Below are 26,156 nucleotides of genomic sequence, written 5' to 3'. Positions count from 1 at the left end.
GGTGAAATTTAGCAAAACAACATAACTCTGCGTGTACATCTTTTTTCGACGATACTGACCAAATCGATATGAATATCACAGCGTTTTGGAGGGGCTGCATCTTTCGATAGAAACATCGGATAGACTTAAAATTTGAAATGTATTATTCTGCTTACTATTTTTTTCAAATATCAAACAAAAATGGTGAAAAACGATCCCAAATTGAAAATTGAAAAATCGTTCAGACACCCTATATGTACCTCCTTTATTTGGCAATCCACCCATCAACAGAAAGGGCGCTGCCGCTGGTCAGTTGAGAAGGGGGGGCTGGTCCGAGAATAAAGCACAAACGATGATCTCCTTTGTAAACACGTCCGCAAAAATACATATATCCAGATTTTCGCAGACGTTTCGTATTTCCGAATCGCGTGGTGGTGATGCGAAAAACAGATTTCGCAATGATTTTCTTGATGCATTTTACATTGACTTTCATTTGTACAGAGGCTTTAACCCATAAAAGTAGACGGGGAACTAGGGGTATTTTATTACGTGAAATCCATTTTTCGTATCGCCAGGGCGCGATTCGGTTCGGTTCGGGAACCCGAAACCAGCAGAGCGCCGATGGAATCAGAAATTGTCCACAATTTGCCCTCGTTTACATGGATATCTGTGAGCGCCCCTACTGATCAAAAGAAAAGAAAATTGGTCCTCTTAGTTTTACTATTCAGCAGGAGGGGCGCTATTTCGAGAATGAGGATCGTCCGCATAAATGTAATTCGTCCTAAAAAATGAGGATAGTCCGCATTTTCGCAGACATTTTTTCTTTGGCGCTGTGCGGGTTCCCGGGTTCCCGATCTGCGCGCTGGCGATGCAAAAAATGGATTCCGCGAAAAAAAATACCCCCAATTCACTGTTTACTTTTATGAGTTGTTCATCTTCCCAAGGATTTGTCATTCGTAATGTAAAAGTCTCTGTAAAATACCTCTTGCCTGTCGGTAGGGGTGTCATTTGCAATCAAACAAACGAATCTGGGTAGATCTCTGATGGATCTAATTACAAATGCTTGTTTATATCTCCATTTGATCCTTTGAGCCATTCGTTCCACCGCAAGTCAATACAATTTATTCATGTGGCAAGTTTAAACTAAGGCTGTACATAAGCGTGTAATGAGGTACTTGAGTACTTGCCCAGGCTTACAGGCGGATACTTGAGTACTCGGCGGCCATTTATTAATTAATTTTTTTTTAATTTAAAATTTTTTTTTTAGACACTGATGTTTGTATAACTTGTATTTTTTTCTTTTTTTTACACTTGTGTTATTTTTATATACATATATGTTTTTTATTGAATGGAATGAATAAATCTTCTATTATGGTGAGCGCCGGCCGGCCAGCGCAGTGCCCGGTGGATGGGCATAAATCGGCACAATAAAAAAAAAAAAAAAGCGGCAGAAAGTACGAGAAATCGTACTTGAGTAAATGTCAACAGTACTCATCGCAGCTTTAGTTTAAATAAGTCAGGAATAGGGAGCACTTGCGGACATCGTTTCAATTTTGTTTCAATTTGATGCTTACTTTATGCTAATAGCGATAATAGTAATGATAATGAAAAGTGTTTATGAAAGGCATAATAATTTGTAGAGTTCTCTATGCGCTTTACTTTTCTTTTTTTAAACAATAATAATACATACCATCGTACATTGTATTGGAACATAAAATACATGGATAAATAGGAGCAATCATGCGTTTAGTGTAATATGCGCTTGCAGGGAGGTACATGTATGCTAAATTCAGCAAACTCTGTATAACGAACTTGGTACACGTACTAATTGCTATTATTAGCAATTATTAGTAAGTATTAAATATGCTTATTTGATTTCCCCCATTTATTTTATACATGTAATACATCTGTATTTTTTCCTAGTGGTTGATATACATTTCGACCACTAATTTTAATTAAATTGGTATTGTTGTTACTGATTGAAATATTCCTGGAAAAAAGGAATTGCCATGACAATATTGATTTTCGTTGTCCATGTCTTGAAGCCAGTTTGCGACATAATTGCTGTGGTTTGTGGCCTCGAGTACAAACTCAGTTTTGAGTTCACCCATGCATATTAAATGCATGCACATGCTGAACAAATATCCCAGGGTAGTTTGTCTCATGCGATCCATCCACAAACCATGGCGGCGGTATCGAGACATTGAGATTGGAAATTGATCGCAACACATGTAATAATAATAATAAAATTTGGTCCTTATATAAAGTCTCTATGCACTTCCAAAGAGCTTAGGAAGTTATTAGCCGTACGATCAGACAGACTTGTAATGCAAAAAAATCCTGATCTAAAAATGAAAATTTCTTTAAAGATGGCATAGTTTTAAAAAACCATATTCTGTCCTGTGTGTCAGGTCCATGTCGTAATATGGCATTGAAAATGTGAGATTCAAAGATTACTTCTATAAAGAGAGCAAGTTTAAAAATACTGTAAATTTATATAAAAGTGACTTGAGAGTAGACTACAGGATGCACCATATGCGCGTGTATAGAAATGGGCCTGCATGGAACTCAAGTCCGAATTGGGTGTGTGCGATTACTGTTATTCTTTATTTTCTTTATACTTTGTTAGGCCATAGAGTGCTGGGTGAAAGTTTTTTAGGTTAATTTTATTCAAGCTGTGCACCAATTTTTGTTTTCCAGTAGGTGATCGGTTAAAATTGCCATTCATTTGTTTGATAGTTGATCATGTTGATGCATAAAATCGTGATTGATACTAGTTTCCTTTTTCTTTATAACTTTCAGATCTGTAACCACTATTTTTCACTAATGGACTAGGCAATTTGAATTCAATATGGCGTCCAGTGTATCATCTGATAATGATGATGACTATGATTCTGATGTCACATGTGGAAGTAGTGACACAGATGATAAGGATTCCTACGACAGTGGTAACTCCTCAAACGATGACGATACAGGCAACGATGAGGAAAGTGAGGAGGAGAGCGATGACGATGATAGAACATCAGGGTAAGCAGAATGTGAATCTTTTAAAATACCATAATAATGAGAAGCAATTGGTGAATTTTTCCAATATAGTGTGAAGGTATACAGCTGCACTGTGAAAAGTACTTTTTTATTCATGAAATTGGGGTGTTGTTGATCAATTTATGGTATTCTTCCAGTCATTTTCCAGAGCATTTTACAGCTATGCGGATCAAAATTGCTCCCAGCTCCTACGTTTCTAATTTGCTGCACAGCTTAATGGGTTCTGTATATGCTGTCTCTTTTATGATTAGTAGCCCTGCACTTGATCATGTGAAGTAACTGAATCATTTCCGATTATGGTTTATATTGATCTCATCTGCATTTATATCTAAGCTTGGAGATTTTCTTGTCTTATAGTGCATTTTGCTCATTTTTACCTTTTTTGTGTGTGTATGTCTGCTCATAATTTTGTTTGTTTATTTTTAAACAGAGAAAAGCTTGAGAATGTTATGTGGTGTGGACCAAAGAAGAACCTTCCTGTCTTGGTGTTTAGACCTGAGTGCAACTTCATCAAGGTCAAGCGACTCTATGCAACAGGAGGTGAGTGAGATGCCAATTGTTATCCTTTTTCTTCATTAAAAAGAACTGTACCTAGGGATGAGTAAGAGTTGTCAGTCACTTTGCAACAACATGCTTGTAAAGATAGGAAGTCGCTCTGTAAACTAAAATGAATAAAAGGAATAAAGACAGTTATTGTTGAATTGCTTCTCTGTTAACAGGAGAAAGGAGGTAGACTTTGTAAGATGAAGAAAGCAGTGTGATTGAATTTGCCATGTGGTAATAAATCAATGACCTGGACAATGGTATAGTGAAACCTAGGGAGACAAGAAGTTGTCTTTATAGGCAGGTGGTCTTTATGTACAGGTTCCTTTAGTACATGTTCAATGAGAAACCATTTTCAAGGAAAACAAGAAATGTGGTCTCAGTAGACAGGTGGTCACTACTCACTAAAGCAGGTTTGACTGTATCTGTAAAGCCATTTGAGACATAGTAGTTTGTTTGTTCGTGTCTCCTTAGATCAAGATAGTTATGTAAAATTCCTTAATTAAATTAAATTAGTAGTGAGCTCTCTACATAATATCAAGATTATTTAAAGCATTTTAGTGGATCTTTCAAGTAAAAAATAGATGAAAGGTTCAAGCCCTTTGTACAGTGATCAGATGATTTGAGTGTGTGTTTTATGTTGCTTTTATATACCATTCTTACAGAGTTTCATTGAAAAATAGGTATAGATAAAAAAAGACCCCATCCTTTCTACATGTATATATAGTTATCATTAAATTTTATTGAAAGAGCAAACATTTTACATGACCGTTCTTACCAGTAAAACATTTTTCTAAAATTTCATTGGCCTAGGGCCAATGGGTTAGTACTAGTGTAGAGTTTTCGTGAAAATCTGAATTTTTCTCTCCAAAATCTGATTTTTTTTTTTTTTTTTTTAGGATATTCGGTCTGCCTTTTTTAGTCAAGAGGTTGGCATCTCTGCATACACTATAAAATTCATGTAACTTTTGTCTACAATCTGTTTAAATAAGATTATAAATATTTTTATAGAAATATAAAGCTCAAGTAAATGATTGTAATTAGCTTCTGTAATCCATAACTCAAATCCTACTTGCAAAACTAGAGAACATTTCAAACAGTTTTTTGTTCTTCAAAACTCTCAGGTAATTATGCCTTAAGTAATGCAATGAAGGCTTTTTGTGTGAACATTTTAAAATTTATTTTGACATTTTAAATAAGTGAGAATGGAGATATATGATAAGTACAGTGCTGCATACACATTTCCCGTGACTACGTACATTTGTATTTGCAAAAAAAATGTACTGAAAAATAATATATCTTCTAACTGAAGTTTACTTACATAATAATTGATAAAGATAACTAGTTACACAGGTGCATATGTTTGTATGCACATAGGATTACAACCACAAGAAGTATGCTTCTTTAACAACAAAATATGTAGGCTGACATCCTTGAAGTGCCTTGTTGGTACTAAAAGGCTATGTAATCGATGACCATGTATTGACCAGCTGAGTGTATTGACATTGGAGTGTGGTTCCCTATTCATTACATCTGGCTTCTACCCTTAGACACCATTCATCTTTTGTCCTCCCACTGGGAATACAAAGATCCCATTGTTCACTTCCAGTTTCCAAACTCCTTTGTTCCATTAATCCATGGTCAAATTTCATTAAAGTTTGAAACCTCTTGAAAGCTTCATTAAAAGGGTATCATTTTGTAATTAAGTAGCGGATAAACCACAGGGGATGAAGATGCTTGTTTATATGATGTAGGGTTCTAACATGTGTACTAATACTATGGAAATTTAAAAAGGTCATAAGATTGATTTTCTATTACAAAGCTGAATATATATATATTCTTTTTCAAAAAGACTTTGATATCATTTACATTTGGGGTTTTAACAATGATCAATGCCTTGAGCCCAGATCTTTAAACTACATGTAACTTGTGAATGAAATATGTACAAACTACAATGTACATCATCTCATAACACAATAATGCAATATTATTTAAAGCATACACTGTACATATAACTTACTCTTGACAATGAACATGTATTTATTCCAAGAATCCAAATTAATATGTATTACATGTAAGTTATGCCAAGTAGAACAAAAATATAAATTTTTTAAAAGTAAGTTTTGAAATTTGAAGGAATAGGAGAGTCCTTGAGCATTTTCTCTTGCATGAAAATGATCACTCGCTCACTCAAAAGAAAAAGGGAGTTAGTATTATTTGTTATGATTTCCATTCTTCTGTTTTTCCATCAGAAAAGCACCACCTTGCCTATAAGATCGTCCGCACTGACTGCAGAGTCATCAGACAGCTTCTACACAAACACGGGTTCCATGAGGTAAGTGTTTACATGTGTTGCTATGGAAACCACAAAGTGCCCTTCCCAGGCTTCAGTCAGTGGCAGTAATCACCCTATTGTATGAATATTGGATGGGATTGGAGGTGGTAGTAATTTAATGGATAGGAATCGAAATTATATTGTGTAGGGTAATGTTAATTGGAACACTGTGCAATGAATATTTCATGGACATAGGTGCAGTCATGTACATGAGCATAGACTTGCTGTACCTGTGTATATAACATACTGTATATATACTTTTTGCTGTCTTTTTGCTGTCTTGTGTATATAACATATATATATATACTTTTTTTGTTTTACTTTTGAAAAATACTTTTTCTGCAGACGATTAGCTTTTTTTTTTTTTTTTTTACAGTATGCTGCAGTTGACATTGTTTTTTGAAAATATTTTGTTTTACTACCTGATGTTTGAAGATTGTTATGTATCTCGTATGCACTGTTTTATGCACTGTTTTATGAACTGAAGACTTCTCTATTATTAAATTGCCAAATTCCTTCAGTTGAATGGTACATGATACCAAAAGGAGTTTGCTGTGAAATTGGTATCGACTGGAATGTGTTCAGTATTTATGCACTGAATTGATTAATTGTAATAGCAGATAATTGCTTGTAGGGCAAACCCAGAATTGAATCCCGGGTTTAGATTTTTACATACCGGTACTAATACTTTATCAGTTTTATTAAAGGGAATTTGCAAATGTTAAATAAAGTACTCAGAAGGTTTGCTCACTGACACTGATATTTCATATTTACCTGCTCTACATTGTGATAATTGAATCAAGTTTGTTTAAGCACAGTTATGAACAGCTGCAGAATATGTTCTAGAATGAATAATAAGCCAAATAAAAGTTTTTTTTTAAAGCACTTTTTCCATTTGATGTAGATTATACTGTCCTATCTTTTTGTAGCTCTAATCAAAAAGTTATACAACAAATTACAAGATATAGTTTTTCAGAAGTTTTCTCTGTCAAAAAAAGAAAAAGTGAGAGAAATTTTTTTCTAGAGGTACAAAGGTACAAAATAAGAGTTAAATCAGGGACAATTGTTTCTTTACTCATTTCATTTAAAGTAACGTTATTTTGTGTTTATTGTGTCATCATGTTTATTTTTAACTTTCTATGGGCTTATTTATATGCTGTAACTTTTATCTTTTTAAGTCAATCCTAAAAGCTCTGATTTCAAATTGGTTTTGAAAGGCTCTCATGTTTAACCATTCACATACAGAATATTTGTTGACTTCATTTATGAATGAATAGACTTCGTTTATGAGACATTTTCAATCAAGTTTAATTCATGTGTCTGAGAGTTATTTGTTTATGTACATGCATACATTTCTTTCTTTTTTTCTTTCTAGGTCCATCCTAATAGCTCTGATTTCAACTTGATGTGGATTGGGTCTCATGTCAAACCATACACTCTGAGAAGCTTTACTGACTTCCAGAAAATCAACCATTTTCCAAGGTAATCTTTTTAAAATATATTTGCATACTCATAATGTACCAGATGGCTACTTAGTTTACTTGAACAAATAAGCTTTATAATAATATAAAATGAAGTAACATTCTGTAATAAAACATTACTGTAACAAAAAAATGGAACAGTAATTGTATTGGTTCAGTCTAATTCTTTGTCCAGTTAGTTTTTAATGTTACAAATTTGGAGATGATTTTGTTGTTGTCTTTCTTATCCTATTTACATTCTTTTTGTTCAGCTTGAACCCCCATTAACTTTTCTCCCCTTTCTTTTCCTCTTTCTTTAAACAGGTCCTATGAAATCACAAGAAAAGACAGATTGTACAAGAACTTTCAGCGGATGCAACATGCCAAGGTATGTACTTTCAAAGTATTTCATTAGAAAAAAGCTAATTATAGCTTCCTTTAGTCATGTGAAACATAGCTTAGTAGCATTTTTAATTAAAGGTAAATGTTCAAAAGCAAATGAAGTGAAGAAATACTTCTGCTTGATCTTTATATTGAAGTTCAGCCTCTAGTTTTCTTTGGGAGATGAAAGTAGCCATTTGTTGATGTTGCATTTAGAGTCCACCAAAAATACATTGTGAGACATTCTGCGAATCAATGATAAAATGAAAAGGAAGTGTATGCTTGTGATGAAAATGTCAATATCTTTATGTTGAAGGGAAAAGTTACCTCCTTATCATTTTTGTTTAATTTGTGATTAATTTTAAAACTTGTTACCTTTGTTGCTTTTGCAGGGTTCACGTCATTTTGATTTCTTGCCACAGACCTTCTGCTGTCCTTCAGAGTATGATGATTTAGTTGGTAGGTTTATATTATATCCTTTATTAGTCTGTGTGGAATTAATAGTTTGATGATAGTAGTAGTAGTGGTGGTTATTTTACCTGACTGCTAAGAAAGCATAAATGCTTGTTAGTAAGCAGCCAGAGGACCAACGGCTTTAGGTCCTCTCTGAGAGACCTGGTAATGAGGATTAATGCCTTACCAAAGGGCACTAGCGCATCACCTTGGTTTCGAACCCGGGTTGCCAGATTTCGAGACCACTGCTCTACCAACTGAGCTATCGCGCCTCCTCATAGTTTAGAAATATTTAAATGAAATGGAATGTTTTGAATATATATTTCATTGCTTAAACGACCTATGTCATACTTGAATGTTATGGTGCATTCCAAACCATCTGATAGTGACTTATTCTTCTACAAGTTTTGTCATCCGTTGTAAATATTACTCTCCATTTCCATTCAGTATTTCACTTTATGTCATCGTCCATTTGCCATCCATTAGATCTTTACTATTGTGAACTGGTCTGGGTCATGACACTTTGACCTTCTTTTTATCCTTTCAGCTGCACATAACAAAGAGAGGGGTACGTGGATCGTTAAACCGGTAGCTTCATCAAGAGGAAGGGGTATCTTCCTCGTTAACAGTGTAAGTTAACTATCCTAATCTCTCCATAACTCACATGAAAATGTGTGGCATATCATTCAGGCAAAGTTTCACCCACAAAATGTAATTTATAGTTCATTCTATGCAAAGTATACATTGATGGTTCATAGAGAGACTTGTTATTATCCTTTGTCTTGTGTTTTCTCCAAAAACATGTACACAGTTTTGAAAGTCCATTGTACTGCAGCTCTTATGTAGAACTATGCTCCAGCACAACATAACAAATACATGTGTATTTGATTTTGATTGTGCATGCATTGCATATTCACGGTGATGATCATCGATATTATGTTGATTGATGGATTCCTTTTCTCAATTACTCAACAGCCTCAGAATGTGCCATTAGATGCTGCTTATGTTGCTTGTCGATATCTCAACAACCCTCTTCTCATAGATGGTGAGTTATATGAACGGATTGAATCATATCGATTCTATGAAAGTAGAGGAAAAATAGATGCATTTGCGTAAAATTTATATTGAAGCATTTTAAAAGGTAATATTCATGCTGTTTTATGTGTCATCTGCCATATTTGTTTGATTTTTTGTTTGTATATGTATGAAATATGCAAGTATTTGCTTTAGTTTCTTTGTGTAGTTATGTGGCTGTAATAAATAACTGTTGTAATATTTTTCAAATAGGTTTCAAGTTTGACCTGAGGTTATATGTAGCAGTGACATCATATGATCCTCTTCGTATATACCTCTATGAAGAAGGCTTAACCAGGTAAGATATTCTTAATTAGATTTTAAAAAATCATGTTCCCCATTCATTGACTATTAAGATAATAGATTTGTTTTAAACCTACTTCATGTATTTATCTTAATATCACAATCAAGAAGTTTTTATGTGAACATAATTGACAGTGAGAGAAGATCTAAAAACTGGAGACCCTCTATTTATTGATTTATGCCAGCACCTTTATCAAGGACCTTTCCGCAATGAGATGCATGCAATATACTCACAATTGCATTAAAAGTTGTCAAGAAATACATCACACATTTTTTTATAGTTTATAATATGGTAAAGTCTGATAACAGGTGATGGTGTGATGTACTTAGCTCTCTCAGAGGAAAAGTATCCATAAACTATACCCTGATATGAATTATTCACCTGGAGCATGCCGTTGTCATCCAAATTGTTGTTTGTAGGTTCGCTACCGTGCAATACCAACAGAACAACAAGACGATAAAGAACACCTGCATGCACCTGACTAACTACAGCTTGAACAAGAAGAGCAGCGACTATGTCAAGTGAGTATATTGAGGGGTCAGTGACACAAAGATGTAACTCCATTTTGAGAAAAAGTGGTTTATGTTTCACTGAGCACTTGGGCCTTAAGGATTTAAGTTTATGTTTCACTAGCCATTGACTTCAATGGGGTGTTGGGTGGAGTTGGGTCTTTGTATTTCCTGGAAAGCCCACATTTTTCTGAACATTTTGATATCAAATACTCATTTTGGCAAAATATGGAGTTACGTCTTTGTTTCACTGAACCCTCGATATGTTGTGGTGCTTATGCTAGTGTAATGGGAAGTAGCAGCAGCTGTAAGAGTATTGGTGGTTGTTGTTGTGGTGATATTGATAATGCATAATTTGATAATCGGATGATGATTTCCATTTATGGTATCCATGGTGATATTGATCTCGATGATGTTGGGTACATTATATCTGAAGTAATGGATGTGGTGGTAGTGTAGTAGTAGGAGTATCAGTCACTGTCATTATCTTTGTGAAGTAAGAATTAATATGATTATTATTATTGTTGAAACTGCTTAGTTTTACTAGAATAATTGAATGTGTTGGTAGTAAAATGAACTGTAAGTAACTAAAATCAACAAAGTTGGAAGAAATACTACATTTTGTATCATTAATGTTCCAGGTTTGATGATGAAAACATGGATAACTATAGTGATAGTCATTATGATGATAATAAGAATGATTTTTCATATTGATATTTATGAGACTTGAACTAATTAATTTGCCAACAGTAGAGTAGTAGCTGCAATAGCAATGATAGTAATTTAGGGATGAATATAAATATTAGATAATAAGTATTCAGGTATAGTAATGATATAATCAGTGAATTCATTTGTTATAATAATATAATAATAATAATAGTAATAATAACAAAAAATAACATACGGTATGTTTGGTATATTTTAGGTGTGATGATGGAGACATTGAAGACTATGGAAACAAGTGGAGTTTAGGGGCCATGCTGCGGTACCTCAAGAAACAAGGCAAAGATGCAAAACGTAAGTATGCTGTGTTTTGTGTAACGTTAGTAAAATATTGGGAGCTAAATGCTAGAATAGAGTATAAGTACTCTAATCAAAATTTGTAGATAAACACACTTTTTGAAATCTGTTACCAATCCAGTCTTTTCTTCATGTGTCCTGGTTTAATATTGTATGGTTTTTAACATTTATTTTGAATATACCGTAAATCTCCGTGTATAAGGCGCACCTCTATTTTGGGGAAGAAAACAAAAATTAACATCGAGGTGCAGTTGAAGGCGCCGATTTGTGCTTGTGAACTTGTCACAAATACTAGTAACAATGTGGTTTTTAGAAGAATTTGTAAGATCATTAATGTTAATTAAAAACAGTAGAGTACCTAGGATAGAACCTTGTGGTACGCCATGTAAAAGAAGAAAAATTTGAGGAACTATTATTATATACTACATATTGAGATCTTTTAGAAAGATTACTTTCAAATCAAGATGACAGACAAGTTTGAGTGTTGTTGTAGTTTCTGAGTGGTGAGTCAACACACAGATTACTTTTTTTTGTACCTGTGTATAAGACGCACCCCCGACTTTCAATTTTTTTCGGCGGCAAAAAAGTGCGCCTTATACACATAGATTTACAGTATTTGTTGTCTTCTTCTCAGTACTACTTTCAAGGATAGAAGAAGCCGTCAACAAAACAATCATCTGTGCAGAGCTCCCTGTTGCTACAGCCTGTAAGATGTTCTTGCCCTACAGGGGAAATTGTTTCGGTGAGAATTCTCCTTTGATGATATTCACATTTTTATTTAACTGTAGTGAGGTGTAGAAATATATTTTGTTAACATTGTGTGGATAATGTCTATTGGAAAGTAAAAAATGTTTTTTAAATATTTTTTATTTAATAAAAAGGAAGTTTATAACTGTTTTATTTTTTCCTTTTCATTTTATAACTATATATATGTGAAGACATTTTTTCTAAAGTTAGAAGCATCTCCATCAATAATGGCATTTCTGTTTGAAAATTTTCAAAGATCTGCTTTAACATATTTGTTGTCAGTGATTAAGCTATAATATTTTTGCAGTGCAGTGCTAAATGAATGAAAAGATGAGAAATAGATTTGGTTCCAGGGGAAGTATAAAATAATTGTAACAGAGGTCATTTATCTACAACAACAAAAATCATTTTACTCATGTTTTTGGAAATATATGAATAAAGTATGATATTTCTCTCTATCCACAGAGCTGTATGGTTTTGATATCTTAGTAGATGCCAATCTGAAGCCCTGGGTCTTAGAAGTCAATCTTTCGCCATCATTAGCTTGGTAAGCTATTAATTTTTTCTACTATACATTGAATCCTGATGACTGGATCCTTCTACAAGCAAATCCTGGTATAAATATCTGATTATAGAAAATGTTGGTATGAGAACATTGTTAAATGTTAATAACTTGAGATTGAAAGATATGCCTGTATGCAGTATTAAGTTATCAAACCACCTTTAAAGTAGCAGTTAATCCAGGTTGTGGGAAATAATTTCAAGTAGGTTTTAATCAGAGTAATATATATTAAGTGTTTTATATTCAATGTTCACTAAACAATGTGATATTTGATTCCTTGTAGAGTTCTTTTTAACTCTCAGTTTTTGTTAACTTTGATCCTTTTTTCCATTTCCTTACCCTTTTCAGTGAAGCACCAATAGACATGAAGATCAAATCAAACATGTGTGGTGACCTGTTTAGTTTAACTGGTAAGTGTGACGGCCTTTTTTTAAAAGTTGATCATAGCATTATATAAGCTGGAACTTCATAGAGCATTGTGTTTTCATAGTACTCTATAAAGATGTTTTACATTGTATCTCTTCTCCAAAAGGAGGGTTTTGCAAGTTAAAAGGTACAATTGTCACATTTTTTGTGTATCTCCTTTCAACCTATACTAGAGGCAGTGCCTATTACCTTGGAAACCTATTTCTCTGCATCTTTCTTTGCCTATGTCTTACGTATGTGAAGAGAGACTCTATATGAATTTCACTTGTCTGCCCTTGCTAAATGTTACACTTGTTACTTCAAGTCTTCTTGCATAATCAAATGGATTTGAATATTTTTAGGTGAAAATGAATCATTATATTAAAAGTTCCTGTTATTAAACTGTGTATCTTCACAGGCTTTATTATACAAGATCCTGTTATGAGACGTATGCAGCAGAGTAGAAGAAATCAGGATCTAGCCGCCTCCAGCACTCTCAGGCAACAGGTACGATAGCTCAACTAGAGAGGGGTGTAGGATGAGAAGGGGGGTAGGGGAGGATAGGGGTAGGGGAGGTTGGGGTTGGGCAAGGGCGGGGGCAGGAGAAATACGGCATCTCAACCGTCATTACACTATCCCAAACATCACTTTCCAGTACCTTCCATCTTACAAAATATCATTACATATCAAATCTCAATTGTTAGATATCACTCCCATCTATTCAATTTCTTATCTGTATGTCTCTCCTTATTTTCTTGAATGCACATGTTTGCCTAAATTTAGACTAACTTGATTTTCAAATGTAGATAATATTGATTATTAACCGTATCAGACATCTGAGCAGGGCAATTTTTAAATGTTATTGCCCTCAAGGTTTGATGGATAAGTCAACAAAATTACAATAAGTTAGTCCGCTCAGAAAAGTCAATGGGATTTTGTGTGTAATTTGGCGGGCAATATAGGTTATACAGTAAACCAATGCGCAAATATTTTAGCCCGCTCAGATCAGTCAATGGGATTTGTGTGTAATTTGGCGGGCAATATAGGTTATACAGTAAGTCAATGGACAAATATTTTAGCCCACTCTGAAAAGTCAATGGCAAAATGCGTGTTATGAGCAATAATATAGTGCCAGTTGTAATTTACATCGCGCATCAGCTATTGTAATTTACATCGCGCATCGTGTATAAGAAAATGTGCACTTTGCGCGAACTCTATTGTGACGAAACAATCACACCCTAAGCAAACTGTTTGCAGTGTATCGAAAATCTGTCAAGCACTGGATGAACAGTGCTGGTTTGACAATGTTTTTGCAATTTCTAATGCTAGGAAACCCTGTTTAGCCTACATAATTTAAGAGTATAAGATAGTAAGAGTTTCTTGTTTGCTCTAGATGTCAGATGTGGTTAATAATAGTAATATTGACTGCCTAATTCAGGGCAATACGACTTGTCATATATCACCCTCACCTTCGGTTCGGGCGATATATGTCGTATTGCCCAGAAGGCAGTCAATATTACTTAATTTATAAATTGTTGATTTTCTCTCAGATTTTAAAATTTGTTTATTGTATCTAATGTTCTAAAATCACTAATGATTTAATTTAATTAATGATTGTAATAATTTCATGATTTTTCTCTCCTTACTAAATGACTGTTTTGAATTGATATTAATTCCTATTGTTTGTTTTCATGCAGTTAATTAATTAAATAATTAAAGCAGTAATTCTTTTGGAACCAGCATGTTGAAATTATATTTTAAGTTTATCAATGTTTTTGTCAGAAAAGTCGTGTCTGTAGCAATTAAGTAGATATTCTGTATTTTTGATCTGCACACAAAATAATTCCTATCTTTAAATTTTTAACTCTACCTGAACACAACTTAACCCTCTTGATACTTTTCTTTGTATAGGGTTTTCATCAAAATGTTGATTAGTGGAATTGCAGGAACTTTACCTTCTCAACAACTATGTATGTTGATGAATGCCACATAATACTAGATATTGGAAGGTGAATAAAAAGTTAGAGAAATCAATTTTTCAAAAAAATCATTGATTGTGATGATTTTTTTTGGATAGTGAAAGAATTTTGAAAAGCAAGGTTGACAGGTTGACAAAGAACATTTCATTTTTTATCTTTGTTCTGTTTCTTAAAGTATTAACCATTAATTCTCTTACATTCATTTCTTCATTTCACTCCTGTTTGCATGATCCATTCATCATTGAATTTGCTGTGTACACACTCATATCCTATACGTAGAAGGAGCGCATTGGCTCTGCCTTCTCGGTGAGTTTTGTTGAAGAGAAGAATTTTACCATTCAGATAATTTGCATTCTTTTTTTTTCATTGAATTTTATTTGTCTAGCTCTTTTATCCCAATTTAGAACCTCACATCTAACATCTTCCTTTACTTTTCTTACTTTCTCTTTTATTACTTTTCTCTTTCCTTGCCTTCTTCACTTTACTTCACTCTCTTTCTTTCTTTCTTGTTTAATATAGAATTAAACAAATTAATAACAGTAGTGAGAGTTAGTTTTAACAAAATTACAGCACTGTTAAGCCAAGTTTGTAGGGCTGCAAAATTGTTCAATATATATACACCTGTACAAGGATATTCCTTAATCTGTATATAGACTGATTTACCTTTCAATCTTTAGTAGAACTACTAGAAAAATAATCCTGACCACTCCCTTTAACCAATCATTTTGCCCTCCAATGCTGTGCATTTTCTTACTGCCATTTGGCAATTATCTGTTCAGTATGAGAAGGACTTTCTTGATTAATACCCCTTAGCACAGGATTAATGCCCTTCTTCCTCTCAACACCTCTCAATATCTTATGTATACCATTCTAAAGTTTCAAGCACTATTGGTCACATTGATAACACTTTTATCTTACATCCCAAAGCGTCAACGACCCAACTCTGCTGGAATGATGGGTAATAAGCTCTCTAGACCAAAGTCCGCCGCAGCATCGGCAGGTCCCAAAGACAGCTCCGGACTGACTCTAGAGGAGCGTAAGATAGTCCTAGAGAGCAAGGAGGAATACGCCAGGAGAGGGGGCTGGATGAGGACATTCCCTTCACCAAATTCCATGGAGAAATATGGGTGAGTCATTCTAAATATAGTCAAACCTGCTTTAGTGACCACCTGTCTACAAAGACCACATTTTTTGTTTCCCTTGAAATGGTTTCTCATTAAAACATGTACTAAAGGAACCTGCCCCCAGACAGGACAAGGCAAAAACTTTGTAAAGCAGCCTGAACCTGCCTACCCCTTGGGTGGTCGCTATAGACAGGTTTGACTGTAGTAGTTCCAAATAGAAGTTTTCATCCAGATCATGCATCATGTGGTTAGATCCAGAATGGCATTAGCTTTGGTAATGTAATACAAGATAATACTGGTTTTGCTCTCAGTAGCGATATACAGTTAAACCTGGATATTGAGGCCACCCACAGGAAACAGAGAAGCTAACCACTGTACTTCTATAACATACAACTTGATCTTGAGGGAGACAAAGTACATGGCCACTATAGAAAGGTGGCCTTTATGGAGAGGTGACCACTGAGATATTTTTGACTGTTCATCGATTGTTGTGGTCTAGTTGGTAGAGTGAATCACTGGTCTGCATGACAAATTTTAGAAAATACAAACAAAATATAAATTTTCAATGTGTCAAAAAGCATTGATCTCCCAAAATCTGTTTCCTTTTGGATGCTGCAAGATTATTTCACTCGATTGGGACAAAGGATGAACAAACAAACATACTTCAAGAACACTTGAGAGTATGTTAAAGCCTATGTGAGTTTATTTTTAGGGTATTGCATACTGTCATATATATATGATATGTAGAGCTTTGATGTGAATATTGATATGTAGCCCATAATAAAAGTATTTGATAATTGATAACTGTTCAATTGGAAATTGAAAATAATGCTATGCAAATAATATTTATTTTTTTTTTTTGGGGGGGGGGGTTAAGAAACACACTTCCATGTTTGATACAGATGGATGCAGTTTCTGACATGATAATGAACAGGACTAAATGCTTTGTATGTTCCTCTTCTTTGTATTCAATTTTTCCTCGCAGTTCGTTAATGGAAAGCAGGAATTCTATGAACCAGTTACTACATTCCAGACTCTTCTCTGACAAGTAAGTTTCATTAACACCATGCTTCCATGTTGGTAGTGGCCCATATTACCCATTACATATTTAGAGGTATTGGTTAACATCAGGTCTATGCCATGATTATTATTATTTCATCTGATTTAGATTCAGTGTGCTATTATATCTATTTGTTTGCATTTATATGTTAATTATATTTCCATCGGGATAGAAGTGTATAAAACAGATTGCTTCTTTACAACTATTTTTGCTGTTATATGCACATCCTAATATATTAAATGCTGGTTCAAATGTCCTGCAATTTGCATATTATTTATCCACTTGCGTTCAAGCACCTGTCTTTTTATTGTGCTGATGCTGAATTGTCTTTGCTTTCCTGTATATCAGGTAAATAGAGAATAAGGCTTGGTGTGATAATTATTATAGATCTTAGCCAATATTTATTCAATCAAGTTGCAAATGTTCTTAAAACTTGCTTCTTCTGCCCCAAATATGTTTGTGTGTTTCCTCTTTATCAATCGCTAATCTTGGGTCATGGGTTCGAGTGTTGTAGGAAGGATTGTGCTGTACAATCTTCACATAAGCATTGGACCTAGTGTTAGGGGTTAAATTTAACAACTAATGTCAGAGCAGAATATGAGATATTGTGTTGAATTCCTGTACAAACTTTATTTTATTCCCAATATATAAAGTCTGACCTGGATTTTAGAATGGTGTGTTCACATTAACATATAAAACTAAGACTAGATTTTGACCCAGTACTTATGGTCCAGTGTGAACATTGCCCCCTATGATTGACCTTAGTGGTATCTTCTATTGCGTTCTAGGCATGGTCAAAGGACCTATATTCCACACTCTGCAAGGTAATGCTTTCATATTTCACTTGCATGAAGCAAGCATTGATTTGGAGCATGATTTTTTACATTTTGGGCAGAGTTACTTTTTGGTTTTCATTTTAGAAAGGTGATTTTGCTTTTCCTGTTTTTGATATTTTCTATTTCTCCCAAAATGGTAATGTTTATAAGATTTTGCATGAAAATTATCTTGAATTGATAAAATGATTTCCCTTCCATGTTGATTTCATGTCATTCTCATGCTTGGGCCTATATCTATATCTTATTGTATTTCAAGACGCATTACTACCAAAAAAAAAACGGTAATTAAGTCAGATTTAGATATATTTAGATTTGTATTATGTGGTAATCATCAACATATCTATCTGTATATGTAAGTTAATTTGGTCATTACCAATTACCGGTAGTATTTACTTATGTCGATGTGATATGCAATGCATATTAGAATATAAGTGAACTGCAATAATGCTATTATCTGTTGCCATCTGTATATATATATATATACATGAAGTTCATACCTTTATGTAATGAGCAGTGAGCACATTGAGAACAACCTTTTTAATTATATCTCCTTCAAAGTATGTATTTGATGTATGAAAAATTAAATTATTTTGTTTTTTGATATATGCTTGTATTGCTATTGCAAGAGTTCTACTGCAGTGAAAATTGATTAATAGCTTCTGTTTACTTTAATTGCTATGCAGTTTTTAGCTTATTTTGGTTTGGTATTTGCAGGAATGCTATGGTGTGACTGGTTATAAAGAGTTGAATCAATTACTAGTCCAAGTTTGCATTCTCTATCTCTTAGATACATAGTTTTGGTTGATATCAATTGTAAAAGAGTTGCAATTAATCATAACTCTTTTTAAGTCGGGGCCCTGGTATGCTACAGTCTATAAATTATAATATTAAAGAAAAAGTCCATCCTGATAGTTGGTTTGGTTAAAAACAAGAAGACAAAATGTATATATATATATTCTATGATATGAGTGATTATTATAGTGCTCACTAGTTACATTAGCAAAATAGGCATCTATTAGTAGATTCAATCAAGCATTCACATTGTTGCACCATGGCATTTTCACTTTGAGATTTGAATTCATATTAACACCCTTATCATATTTGTTGTTGTTGATAACACATGTTTGCAGTGTTTGCTTTGCACTCCCTTCCCAACCTTCTCTCTCTGTCTCTCTCTCTCTCTCTCTCTCTCTCTCTATATATATATATATGTCGACCTATCTTTTCATCCTTCCATCCTAGATTCCTCTTCCATATCCTACCCTCATGTTCCTCCATGGTAAATTGCCATTTGGTCTACAACCAGGATTGATTCCCAGTTCGTCTAATCTGATTTTGCAGCATTTTCAACAAATTCCACTTATCGTCCATGAGGTTGGAAATTTACCCTCACACATATATATATATATAAATATATATATATATATATATATATATATATATATATATATATAGATACTTTTCCCTCCGACTACATGAAATTTAAGACAAAATTGGAGTAGGAAACATAAGGTGAGACAAATAATAGATTAAACATGAATTTTACCCTGACATACTTGTATTAGACGAGCTGGCTAGAATTAATATAGACCAAATGGCAATGGCCCTCTGCTCTTCCACTCTATATATATTCTTCCCCTATGTACCTCTACCGTGTGTTCATTTACGCAGTGTGGATTCTAGTAGCACATCTCCCAGATCTAAATCAGCTCACTCGTCCCTGGCTTCGTCCCGAGCCAGGCAGTGCACGTAAGTTCCGATGTCTTAGCTTCGCATCCGCACCCAGAGCTAATGTGCAACTGAAATGCAGCCTGCGAATCTTGTCAGGCATATCTGTGTATATGAGCAGTATTGCTACCATTTTATCCTGGCTATAACAATTTCAGTTAGTATTGTGTTTTTTCGGTTTACAGGATCTTCAAAAAGATCACCTCAAAAATAGTTAACAGAATATTTCATAGCATTGATATCCCCAGTTCTTCTTCATTATTATGCTATTATATCAGGGGCTATTTCAATTTGCTCACATGAAAAGAGAAAGGATTGTTTTATTTCCTATTCCTCTAATAAAATTGGGTGTTTGTTATTAAGTCAAAATAATTTTTGTGTATTTTGGGTTACATATTCTACATATTATGGTACATACATACAAAGCATTTCAGTTACATATTAACTCCTTGTGCGATGTGAGTTTAGTCCTGTTATCCTTGTTCCTTGTTTAGATGAAATATTATCCATGTATTTACCTCTAATCTCTTTCAAATATTAATCATTCAAAGTAATCAATATCAGTTTTGGTCAAAGAGGTATTAACTTTGGTTTGAGCTTATGCTTTCAGTTTTAATCCCCCAAATATGCTTGTTTAATACATCTATATAAAATTAATCCTTTTATTAGTTTCATAATTTGAGAAATATATTAAAGGGACATGTATTCTGCATGTTAAGTTTGGTATACTAACTGCATGATCAGTGTATGTATAAAAGGTCAAGTATTTTAGACTTTACTTGCATTACATTTTATCATTATGATCATCCCCCCCCCAACCCCTCCCCCAATTACAAGTTGTATTCTTCAAAAATCTTCACAGAAATCATAATAATATACCGGTAAATGTCCACTATTCACCTTTTCTCTATAGAAAAGAGTTTCACCCTTTGTTGTATATTAGGTATCAGTACTACATCTTTTTACATCATTCTCCCATATCTTTCACATTTATTGTTTGTTTCTCTGCACGTCTTATATTTGCTAGAAGTAGCACTTAGTTTTGGTCTCTCATGAGTCTGTTATACAGTTCTTGATGTGATTTTAAAATATTTAAGCATGTTTTTTTGTGATGATACATGTATATAATAATTTCTTTCTTTCCATCTATAGAAAAATACTTTTCATATGTATGCATATGAAAAAGAGAATTTGTAAAACTATTATTTAACAGTAAATAATAATTCCTGTCTAATACATGTGTGTTATGTTATAAACTGGGGCAATTAAACATTAAATTGTCTGATTGTCACAATAATATAATGGACTGTTCATTTTTTTATACACATATTGCACCAGTTTCAACAGGAATATCTTTTGTTTGAGCAAAAATGTTTTGACATTCAATTAATAGTAATTTTGAAGTGTGATTTATGATATTGCACTTGTTAAAACCAAGTACACTTTTTTTAAAACTAGTCATATCACCATTTAAAAAAATGAAATACCACATACCGATGCAAACTATCTTCACGTGGAAATAGGCTTCATAGCCTCCAGCTATTCACATCTATATGGTTTTGTTGTCTTGCTCTATTTCAATTTTTCAATAGAGAAAAAAAATTAGTATGGTCTGTAAATCCAGTGCAGGTTCCTCATGTCAGAACAATCCTAATGATGTTTATGTTTCCATGACAACAGGAAGATGTCCCATGGGATGATGCAGGAACTCCAGGAGAGGGAGGTTGAGGAGCACTTAGCCCAGTTACTCAGGAAGCTCAGTACCAAAGACAACTCTGGAGAAAGGCGCAGCCTACGCACCAAGGTCCGCAACAAGTTTCCTGCCACTAAGAGGATAGGTAGGTCCATGCTGGTGGGAGATGAATGTGTGTCTTGTTTGTCCATTCCCTACTTACATCTGCTATGAGGGATTGAGGAGGATACAGGGATGCTACATTCGGGGAGTTTTACGTTGGCTAAATACTCCTTGGCTACACAAAAGACTTCTTACTACCAACTATGCTACGAAGGTTATGAATTGCAAGTCACTGATGATATTTTGTATGGATTTTTTTAAAGTCTGTTTCTTATTTCATTGTCCAACTTGTTACTAAATTGTTTATAATCTATCATGAAGATTTTTTAAGCCTGTTTGAGTTTTAAGAGGAAAGATTGTCCCATGTAGTTATAAACAAATGAATGAGTCAATGCTATTATATGCTTTATGTATTTATGGTCCTATCTTCTTCTTCTTCACTCTCAGCAGCACCAAACCCCAGGAATGCAGTACCGAGCAAAGCTGAGGTGAAGTCAGAACCAGCGCCATCTAGGGCACCTCTTGCTCAGGGCAAACTGGATGCTCGCCCCCAAACGGGACAAAGCAAAAACTCCGCAAAGCAGCCTGAACCTGCTGCTGCCCAACAAACTACCACAACAAACACTGCTGCAGCTTCTCAACAGCTACAAAAACGACCATCATCATCAAAACAGAACTCTGGTGTATCACAGTCTAATATCAACGGCACAAAGGGTGTAGATAAAGGGGGTGGTGGTGGTGGTGAACCGACAAGTACAACAGGTTCATCTGGTAACTGGGTGCATGGGAAACCCCCAGCGGGACCCAGTCAGGGGTCAGGAGGGGCCAAGATAGGAGGGTCAGAGAGCAATGCTGGAGCCAGGATGGTGCTGGAGATACAGAAACCCAAGGGACCTACCAAAGAGGAGATACGAGAGTTGGTCAATGTTCCTGACATCTTGGACAGAGGTGGTGACCTAAGGTGAGATTTCTTTCTTCTTCTCTTGTGTTGTCCAATTGCATGACTATCATAGTTGTCTTTTGCTCAAAATTGACATATTTTCTTGATGTTCATGATATTTATTGTACTGAGTTCCATTGAGGACCATGGTATGGTTCCTAGTACTGTATATACTGTATATTATGCTTTGTAAGCTTCATGCCTATCAGAATATACAACTACACATTTCCCCTGTTATAAGATTAGAGAAGGAAAAACCCAGATAATGATAGTGTCTCCATTTTGTCTTTGTCCGGGAAATTAATGTCATCATTTCCAGTTGTTCATTCGGTCTGGTGACCAGTATACACATTGCCCGTGTTTTGTTGTCTGATGGTGTACCAGCAGTGAGACATGATATTTGATAATCCTTTATCATATGTATTAATAATGATCCTGATTTGTCTTGAATCTACAGCAAACTGCAAGCCCGAGATGCCTTTGCAACATACCTGCTGAGAGTTCAACAGAGACTACTCGCTGAGACAAGCAAACCCCCAGAGAAACTAGATGAGATAGACCAACATGATGAACAAATGGTGAGATATTTTAGATGTATCACATTGGTATAAATCATGTGTTTTTCCCTGACCAGTCAATCCAAGCACACTGTATTGATATTGGAGTCTTATTAACGATTTGATGGAGTTTCTTAATACCATCTTGCCAAAAAGATTATCTCTTGTGAATTCTGCAGACCATTTTCCTTTTGCTTCTCTGTTGCTTTATCTTCATCTTATCCTGTCTGCATCCTTTCCTTTCTGTCAGTATACTTTCTCACTTTGCCATGTCTATTGAATTATTTCTCCCCTCCTTCTCACTATGAATATGACGGACAAAGAAAGCGGACAAAATATACAGTTCCTCATTCTACCCTCAACAATTGCTATGGTAGAAAAAGGAACATCCCTTCACTGCTGTATGTAAGAATGTGTAGAACAGGTGAATATGCTTTTGACACCTGTTCTACAGATGTTTACATAATAGCAGTGAAGGGATGTTCCTTGGTCTACCATAGCAATGGTTGAGGGTAGAATGAGGAACTGTGTATTTTGTCCGCTTTCTTTGTCCGTCATATTCATAGTGTCTATTCCTCCCCTCAAACATTATCGCTCTTCACTGACTTCTTCCTTCATATCTGTGTCAATCAACTCATTCCCTGTGTTCAAGATATACATTTCCCACCTAACCTGATCTGTGGATGTTTGTTATACAGGATCTGGTTCTGCGTTTCCTGAAGAGGGCAGCAAGCAATCTTCAGCAGCAGTTCAAAGTGATTGTTCCGAGTCGGAAGCTTCCCATCCACGACAGAAGGAGAATCCTTGCCAAGCAACTAGTTGACTTTGTCCAGATATATAGCAAGGTGGGTATAATATATAACTCTCATAATCCAAACAATGATTAGCCCAACATATATCAGGCTAGAGTCTATGAAAATGTGTTTTGTACCATAATCAAGTTAGATGCCTCCTGCTGGGGTCACAGCCCGCCATGCATCTTTTTTCATGTGCGTGTCCTCGCCTGTGGTCAGGTGGTAGGCCAACTTCTGCGATTCGCACATATTTCTAATGATCCCTCATGGGTGCCTTGCACACTCCTCTAAAATTACTTCCCAGTTACGTGCAAGAACTCTTTGGTGAAATTACAACCGCCCCCCTCCCCGTACAACTGCTTTGCGATGTGTTAAAGCCTGTCTGCACTAGTTTGGCCAGGAGGGATTAGACCTTTCTGCATGGTCACTGACAGGCGGTTAACTCATCAAATCAGCTCTCAATTAACATAAGAAAAAGGAGATCATGGGGGACCCAACAGGTACCGCTAAGGCATTGTTTGCTATATAGAGGGCTCAAGTAGTGCAATCCCACTTTAACGCTCCATATAAGTGTGTACACATCACAAGGCACTGTGATAAGAAACTCTGTGAAGGTTCTAATGCAGTTAGCAAAGTAATCAAATTGCCCTTTGTTATTTTATCTATGACACTTGTAGGAGACAGAGGAGATGGAGAACATGAAACCCAAGAAGGTGGTCAAACCTCACAATCATCATCAGTTTGAAGAGGATGAGGAGAGCATTGAAGACAACAGGTTCACTCATTTTGTTGGAGTCGCCAAGTGAGTACTAACAAACTGAATATTTGATACAAATACACTTTCTGTTTAATACAGACTAACCATATACCACTCTAGCAGTAACATTTGTATGAATATCAACCAATAGAAGATTTCATAACCAAATTTAGTGATTATTATATAAATGGATTTCATAGTAGTAAATATAAATGGTATTGCCTTTGACTGGATGTAGTAGTTATTTCAAAGCAGCTGAGGACTTGAGAGGTATTTGCACATTCATTTTATTTGACTTACCTGACTTTAAAATAAAAAAAATGCCTGATATTAGTTAGTAAAAGGCAGTGTGTGGCAATAGTTGGTAAGTCGAATGTTAATTGAAGTATCCTGAATTTTATGATCCAATCAGAAAAATTTGTCAGTTTCTAGCCAGAAGTGAGTTAATATGTCAGCTCTAAAACATCCTTTCAACTGGGCACAATTCATGATCTAAGGCATTGAAGCATTTAATGATGATTCTGTCTGCTTTGTTTTGAAAGTCAAACATTGGAGTGTGTTTTCTATGTTTTTTTTTTTTTTTATAAATCATTTAACATGTTTTGTTTTTTAAACACTGACCCATATCCTGTCATTTGGAGCAAAGTGCATTTCCAAATGAATCAGCAGCAGGTTGCTCTAAAGCCCAATTGATTTGACATGGATAACTCTTGTCTATCACAAAATGAATATGGCCTCGTTCAGGGCCCTGTTTCACAAAGTCTTTTTTCTATGACAAATGACAAAAATCAGTGACAAGTCTGTTGATAACCAATCAGAAGCAAGGATTTCAATAGGTTATAAACAAAACTGTCAATTGTCACTGATGACAAGTTTTGTGAAACACCCGCCAGATGTATGACTGACACTATTGTATATATTCCATTGATCCTAGTGAGAACGAGCTGGAGGAGCTCCTCACCACATACACCAAACAGAACAAATCAGCCAGCATCTTCCTAGGGACCAGTACAAACAACCCCAAATCGGTCTCGGAGATGATGGCTCAACCTACCTCGGTCAACAGCACCAACCAGCAACATCATCAACACCACCACCACAACCATCACCACCATAAGCAACAGTTGCAGCAACATCAGCACAAACATGTGACCAATGGGGGACCGGCACTGCTGCATCGGCGATCAAGTTCCACGGAGAACCTGCATTCCAGCAATAAGGGTGGCGGAGCTGCTGGAGATATAGCCAAAGATATAAGTAAGTTCTACTTTTATAATTTATGCTTCACATTTCTGTCTCTTATTAAAGTTTAAACATATATGAGATAAATGAGTACACTTTAATAGGCCCCATGTTTTTCTCTTCCCAATTTTTTGTTGTTGCTTTTGTCTTACTTCAAAATTGCCTAATTTGAATGTGGTAATTTTAAAAGCAATTAATCATTCATGTCTGTAATGACACTGGAATACTTGTCTTTTCTGAACTTAGTTTGGTGGCTATGGTGAAATGCTTGGTGTCAGGTGCTTTGCTATTATTAGTGCATGCATACTTCAGGGCAAATGTATTGACATGTTTCAACTGTACTTTTCTTTGTCTTATTTTTTCAAATGTTGTATGAATGATATTAAAAACTTAATAATTCCAGTCATCAGATTAAATTCTGCATGTTTCTCAGCAAATTAAAAGTCTTAGCATATTACTAGTATCCAAGTGTTTTACAAGGATATGCACTTTCATTTGAAGAAATATTGCATACGATATATATTCTC

The 26,156-nt window shown here is 34.9% G+C and overlaps 1 protein-coding gene across 6 annotated transcripts in view; it reads left to right on the top strand.

Moving 5' to 3' along the window:
• Window positions 1-26,156, top strand: part of LOC582217 (tubulin polyglutamylase TTLL5) — a 77,209-nt gene that overhangs the window by 2,150 nt on the left and 48,903 nt on the right. For 3 of the 6 annotated variants that reach the window (XM_030999651.1, XM_030999646.1, XM_030999648.1), the window contains exons 2-26: window positions 2,782-3,006; window positions 3,455-3,564; window positions 5,820-5,902; window positions 7,278-7,384; window positions 7,687-7,750; window positions 8,136-8,202; window positions 8,744-8,826; window positions 9,172-9,241; window positions 9,484-9,568; window positions 9,994-10,095; window positions 11,009-11,100; window positions 11,738-11,845; window positions 12,316-12,397; window positions 12,761-12,822; window positions 13,236-13,324; window positions 15,076-15,102; window positions 15,724-15,923; window positions 16,906-16,968; window positions 19,488-19,565; window positions 21,225-21,382; window positions 21,787-22,300; window positions 22,737-22,857; window positions 23,535-23,681; window positions 24,308-24,432; window positions 25,322-25,644. In XM_030999651.1, coding sequence (XP_030855511.1) covers window positions 2,831-3,006; window positions 3,455-3,564; window positions 5,820-5,902; window positions 7,278-7,384; window positions 7,687-7,750; window positions 8,136-8,202; window positions 8,744-8,826; window positions 9,172-9,241; window positions 9,484-9,568; window positions 9,994-10,095; window positions 11,009-11,100; window positions 11,738-11,845; window positions 12,316-12,397; window positions 12,761-12,822; window positions 13,236-13,324; window positions 15,076-15,102; window positions 15,724-15,923; window positions 16,906-16,968; window positions 19,488-19,565; window positions 21,225-21,382; window positions 21,787-22,300; window positions 22,737-22,857; window positions 23,535-23,681; window positions 24,308-24,432; window positions 25,322-25,644 — 3,136 coding nt within the window. In that variant the 5' untranslated portion in view covers window positions 2,782-2,830. The remainder of the gene's footprint in view (window positions 1-2,781; window positions 3,007-3,454; window positions 3,565-5,819; window positions 5,903-7,277; window positions 7,385-7,686; window positions 7,751-8,135; window positions 8,203-8,743; window positions 8,827-9,171; window positions 9,242-9,483; window positions 9,569-9,993; window positions 10,096-11,008; window positions 11,101-11,737; window positions 11,846-12,315; window positions 12,398-12,760; window positions 12,823-13,235; window positions 13,325-15,075; window positions 15,103-15,723; window positions 15,924-16,905; window positions 16,969-19,487; window positions 19,566-21,224; window positions 21,383-21,786; window positions 22,301-22,736; window positions 22,858-23,534; window positions 23,682-24,307; window positions 24,433-25,321; window positions 25,645-26,156) is intronic. The other 3 variants (XM_030999649.1, XM_030999650.1, XM_030999652.1) reach the window with 3 other exon arrangements.

Source organism: Strongylocentrotus purpuratus, unplaced genomic scaffold (assembly GCF_000002235.5).
Source record: "Strongylocentrotus purpuratus isolate Spur 01 unplaced genomic scaffold, Spur_5.0 spur5_scaffold_5, whole genome shotgun sequence".
Taxonomy (NCBI): Eukaryota; Metazoa; Echinodermata; class Echinoidea; order Camarodonta; family Strongylocentrotidae; genus Strongylocentrotus; species Strongylocentrotus purpuratus.
Note: the sequence above shows the minus strand (reverse complement) of the source record. Positions and strands in the feature narration are given on the sequence as shown.